Here is a 5,801-nt window from a genome sequence, read left to right on the forward strand (position 1 = left end):
ACCTGAGCTGTCACTGAGCTTTCTCCCACAGGAGACAAATCAAATCCAGACAGATTCAGGATGCACAACTGTCACAGTAGAGTAAAAGCATTTCAGAGGGACATGTCCAGAGGGAACCTCCTGAGGGATATTTAGAATCAGAATGGTGTGCTGGATTTGGGGGAAACAGACCTGAATACCTGCACTTAACACTTGTGGCTATTCCTTCCAGATGTATCCACCTTAATGGCACCACCACTGGACTGTACTGACTATGATTTCTCACTTGGTGAGGAGGTGGCTTTTGGCCCCTGCACCCCGCAGCTGCAGAGCAGCACGCTGGTGCAGGTTTCCCCACAGAGCCTGTCTTCCCCTGAGCCGTCCTGGAGGAACCTGGCAGACCAGCACCAGAAAGCATTGGGAGATGCCCTGGAAGCAAACAGCCAGGTAGGCCCCGCAAAGCCCTCCTCAGCCTACGCTGTGTTCTGTCACATCCTGTAGAGGCAACTGCAGGGCTCTGGCATGCAGCATCCCCTGGATCCTGGACAATGTGGCTGCCTCAACCACCCCTTTTCCCCATTTGTCCTTCGTAGCTGCAGGAGACCCTCACACAGAGGCAAGAAGAGCTGGTGACACTGCGGCAGAGTAATGTGCAGCTGAAGGAGCTGGCGAATCAGGCCAGGCAGCTGGCTGCTGTCCTTGATGTGAGTGCTGCTCACCATCCAGCCTGGCTGCCCCACACTGCCCAGCTTGTCTCTGGGGGACAATGAGATGTCGGGTGCAGGGGGAAATAGGGTGCAGGGTAGAGGCAGCATGGGGTGGGACAGGGCCTGGAAAGGGGGAGATGTAGAATGGGATTGTGCAGTGTGGGGTTGTGGGAGTTGAGTCCTGCAGGACAGGGTGTGGGGGGGACGGTGTGGAGCAGGGCAGCATGGATTGGTACGGTGTAGGGTAAAGCAGTGCGGGGTGGAGCAGGGCAGTGGTGGGGGCCGGGGTTGTCAGCGTGGTACGGTTCGGGGCCGGGCAGTGAGGTGTGGGAGGGGGCCGTGCGATGTAGGATGGAGCAGCGGGGTACAGTGTGGTGCGAAACAGGACGGGGCTGTGCGGTGCAGATAGCGGAACTCGCGCTCCCTCTCGCCGGCAGACGCTGATGCTCCCGCAAAGCGCCGGCGGGACAGTCCTTCCTCCTCTTACCCCTCTTCATCCTTTACCTCCTCCGCCCACCGCCGCCTCCGCCGCCACCGCCGCCCCGACCGGGACCGGCCCGGAGGATGCGGAGGGCGTGGACGCCATGCTGCGGGCCGTGTCGGAGAAGTGTCGCGCCGCCCTGCGGAGCCTGGGGGGCAGCTCTGGGGACAGGTCGGGGGACAGCCCCGAGAGCAGCCCGGGACACAGCCCGGGAGCCAGCCCCACAGCCAAGCGCCCACGGCCGGGCCCGCGCCTGCACGGCTCCTTCCGCGGGCTGCGCACCGGCCGCGCCGCCCCGCGCCCGGCCGGCAGGGAGCTGGAGGGGGGCGGCAGCCTGCGGGCCGCGCTGGGGGAGGCGGGCGCCATCCGCACTCTGGCCTTCCCGCAGGGAAACGCCTTCACTCTCCGCACCGCCGCAGGCGGGCACCGCTTCCGATGGGTGCCGCGCTGAGACCCTCTCGGCTCCGGTCACCCGTGTCCTGGGCAGGGCGGAGCGAGGCCTCTGCAGCATGAGGCTGGCAGCGCAGCCCACCCGTTGGCACGCTCCCCGTTTTCTTTTGGGGTAATCGCGCTTTCCCACCGGCTGCGGGAGAAGAGACGGGAGAGCGCGGCAAAGGCACCGTGCCTCAGTGAGGGTCCTGTGCCATGGGCTTCGCACGCCGTACCGCCGTGGCTCCTGGCCCGGCAGCTTGCCATCGGTAGCTTGCTAATGAAAGTAGAAATTAAACGAAGATCTGCCCGGTTTTATCCAGAGGTTTTTAGTCAGCTGAGCAGACAAGTGTAGCTGACAGGACAGTGGCTGGAGCTGGCCAGTATGAAAGCAGAGTGATCGTCCCAGGTGGTAAAACATGATGCAGCTGCTCCATCGTGGAATTTTACACCCACAATGTTTACAAACATTTAACGTGTGCAACTGTATTTGTATATTTGTACTCGTTATGATGATTAAATGGTGCTTAAATTGCATTTTATTTGTGCAGATTTACTGTAAACTTCATTTTGCATCAGGTATGCATATTTACTTAAATTAGAGATAGCAGAAAACATCTCTGACAGAATAGCAATAGAAAGTTTTAGAATAAAACATGCTACTTTTAACATTAGTCAGTGGTACTACCTTATGTAAAGAGAAATGTTAAAAAGTAACAGATTAAAGGAGATGTATATAGCGTGCTGCAAGAAATATGTTTATAGCCTAACACCATGACCATGTTGCATACCAAACACTTTTTATCAGTGTGTATCTGTGTGTCTGATCACAGAAGCATCCTTCTGTGAGTCTCATTGAGAAACATTTCATTTTTTTTCATTTCACCCACTAGTTTGAAAGCTGAGCCACTAATAACACTCATGAAACACTATCTGATATTTTTAGATTTCTATAGCACACAGGTGACACACTGCTCCACCCAGCGCAGGGATTTTCTCCCGTGAAGAGGAGAAAACAATTTCTTTTCAGCATTCAGCTTTTCCAGTATCCTTGCATGGTTCCATGCTCATTAACAGCAGTCCAACTGTGACAGGCCTGTATGATGGTTAAGCTGACAGCATATCATCACCTCAGTGGATTTCCTAGGGGAGTTGAAACCCTGCACATGCTGTTGTGCTTTTGGCAAGCAGAGATGTATTTGGAAGGAGAGTCGTTGGTGTTGCCAGCACAACATGTAGTTGTATGGCTGCTAGGAGACTGCAAAAGGGGTCATTGAGTATCTGAGGTTCTTCATGTCTGCAGTGCTGACAGTTTTCTAGCAGGAATGGTGCTGAAGCCCCTTCTGGGATGTTGTTGGCTCAGCCCTGGGATGATTTCAGAGACATTTACATTTTTGCAGAGGACCTTTCCCCCTTTGGCTAAAATCCTGTATGAAAGCTCTGGTTTGACAGCAGACCGAAGAGACAAAACTTTTCTGTCTGTACTGAATTCAGCAGGGAATAAATTAATAACAAAAGATAGCATCTATCTATCTATCTATCTATCTATCTATCTATCTATCTATCTATCTATCTATCTATCTATCTATCTATCTATCTATCTATCTGTGTGTGTGTGTATGTATGTATGTGTATGTATATATATATATATATATATATATATATATATATATATATATATGCACAATTATGTAATGCTTACAGGAATATTAATTCCTCAGAAATGAAGTGACACACTACAAATGTACACTTCTTGTAGGATGAATGAAATAACCACCCTGTCGGATTGCGACTACTGTTTTTACCCACTTTTTCAGTGAACCTGCTATGGCAGTTCCACTTATTACTTTTACTCATAGTTTTCTATGGTAAGAGGATCCTTGATTAATTTTGAGATGCAATCTAAAAGTAGTAGAAAATGATCATAAATGTACTTTTAGGTCTATTTGCTTCCAAGACCTATTAATCAGAAAGGCTGCAAACTGGCTAACGAGAACAAGATGTTTCTCAGTGAGACTCACAGGAGCATTATCAGACACACAGATACACACTGGTAAAAAGCGTTTGGTATGCAACATGACCATGTTGTTAGGCTATAAACATATTTCTTGCAGTACACTATATACATCTCCTTTAATCTATAAAGGGGTATTTTAAATCGATATTTACCTATCCACTGCCATACAGTAGCTGCATAAAAATGGGCAAAGTTCTTGCACAAATGGAAACAGCCGAATTACTGGTTTTGACAACAGTAAATTAGAAGGACTCCTGTCAGGCAGGAGTTGGTGGGATCACAAGGAACAAAACCTGGTCTCTTGATGTCCATGTTTCATGCTTGTTTCATCAGAAGCTGACCTTGGAGAAGCTGGAAGGCTACCTCTAGGAACCCTCCAATTTTCGTTGTATTTTGTGGCTTTACATTTTGTGCTTCATGCTTATTGTCTGGGAGAGGATCTGTGCAGTGCCCCTGGACATGCAAGTGTGCTGAACTGAAGAACATGCTGGTTTGTGGTTTATGCTCACTCTGATTTTCTCTCTCTGCTGGTGCATTGCCAGTGCAATGGGTAAAGGGAGCTAGCCAAGACCCCAGCAGAAATAAAGTAGAAGCAATAACTTTTATTGAGCTCTTTACCTGCTCATGTTAAGTAAGCTTTCTCCACTTTTCGCTTCCCTGCTGGTGCCAAGCCATGAGATGTGTGGCTGTGGAAGTGGGACACTGCAGAATTCCAGACAACTGGAACATTTTGAGGTGAAAGAGAAAAATACCTTTTAATTTTGGGGTTCCAGGGTAAGGGTTTAGTGAGTTCATGTGACAAGCACATGAACTCTTCATGCTCATGAAGACAAGCACACCAATTTCATATATACTTCATCTGGGAACAGTTGGTTTTTTCTTGGTTTTTTTTTTGGTTTTTTTTTTTTTTTTTGGTGGGTAAAATCCTTAGGTGTTAATTAAAGGAAAACACCAGACCTTAAGGGACAGCTTGATTAAAACTACATTCTAGAAAGACAGCTAACTTCTAGTGAGTAGGTGCATATTAATTAAGTCAGTAATTTTAAGGGTGGAAAGGGCAGAAGAGACCTGGATGGAGTTATTTAGAAATGGCATAAGGTTTTTTTTATAGCTAGAATTTGTGAAAGCTTTTTTTTATCAGCAATTTTGCTCATCCCTTGAGCAAAAAGACAATATCCAAGACTGAGTGTCAGCATGGCATTTTCCTGCAGGGCTTGTCAGGGTTGTTCAATGGATCATAAAAAGAAAATATTGCCCATTCACAAGTCTGAGATACTCTCCACATGCCAGTAATAGAAATATTCTTGCTTTGATGTTCATTATCAAATTTTATGTAGACATAGGCCAATATTTGGTGTCATTTAATTGCTCTGGTCACTGTTTTTGAAGCACACGGGTTCACAAGACTCCCATCCATATTCCATCACAAAGATGCAACTAATGTTCCTGCCGGCTGGCCACAGAAACTCTGTGGTGGCAGGCAGGCATTGAGGTGGCTCGTGGACTTGGTGATCATGTAGAGACCAGATTCTAACATGGCTATCACGTGACAGCAGCAGTACTAAACTACTCTTGTTGGCTCTTCAGTGATTGCAGAGAGATTGAATTTCACATTTATTCCCTTCTTTTCCTGAATATTTTTTTCTAAATAAAAATACCCCTATGTCTAACTTCAAGGAAAAGACATTTTTCTGTTCTTTTCATATGACAGCAGCAGCACTCTTCATCTTTTCTAAACACTGACTTCTGGTCAGCAGCCATTATTTGCACTTTGCATTGCACAGCCTCAACAAACAACTAAAGCTAATGAGGTCAAAAGAGGCTGTAGTTTGCTTTGGCACAACCATTTCATAGCTGCAGCAAAATCAGTCTTAAAGTCTACCTTCCACCTAGCACCTGTTCAAACTCTGATAGCAAGTTTATGTTCAATATTTACTTTATATCTTAAATAAAATACTATGAAGAATAAATCAGTAAGAGTCTTCAAGGTTTTTCATGTGATGGTAAAACACATGAAAACATTAATTTTTGGTAAAATCTCCAGATTTCTTATGCAGATAATGCAGCTACAATTAAAGCTCACTTGCTAAAATAAGTCAACTTGGATTTTGAGTCTATTCTTTTTTTCAGTGTAAATTGTTGTTGTGGTTGCCTGTGAGGGTTATGATTTAAATCCAGCTGGAAGTTA

General features: G+C 46.7%; 1 protein-coding gene across 1 annotated transcript; it reads left to right on the forward strand.

The window, feature by feature from the left end:
• Positions 1 to 211: 211 nt before the first annotated feature.
• On the forward strand, positions 212 to 1,618 carry MCIDAS (multiciliate differentiation and DNA synthesis associated cell cycle protein). The gene is made up of 3 exons (XM_050987222.1): positions 212 to 426; positions 573 to 683; positions 1,124 to 1,618. The coding sequence occupies exons 1-3, from the start codon at positions 226 to 228 to the stop codon at positions 1,616 to 1,618; spliced, it is 807 nt and encodes a 268-aa protein (XP_050843179.1). The 5' UTR covers positions 212 to 225.
• Positions 1,619 to 5,801: the final 4,183 nt, after the last annotated feature.

The sequence above is a fragment of the Serinus canaria genome, chromosome Z (assembly GCF_022539315.1).
Source record: "Serinus canaria isolate serCan28SL12 chromosome Z, serCan2020, whole genome shotgun sequence".
NCBI lineage: Eukaryota > Metazoa > Chordata > Aves > Passeriformes > Fringillidae > Serinus > Serinus canaria.

Excerpts from the sequence above, each read along its gene's own strand:
- MCIDAS (XM_050987222.1), top strand. The coding sequence starts at position 226 with ATGGCACCACCACTGGACTGTACTGACTATGATTTCTCACTTGGTGAG. Across the intron at positions 427-572 it reads CCCTGGAAGCAAACAGCCAG|CTGCAGGAGACCCTCACACA; the intron begins GTAGGCCCCGCA and ends TGTCCTTCGTAG. Across the intron at positions 684-1,123 it reads AGCTGGCTGCTGTCCTTGAT|ACGCTGATGCTCCCGCAAAG; the intron begins GTGAGTGCTGCT and ends TCTCGCCGGCAG.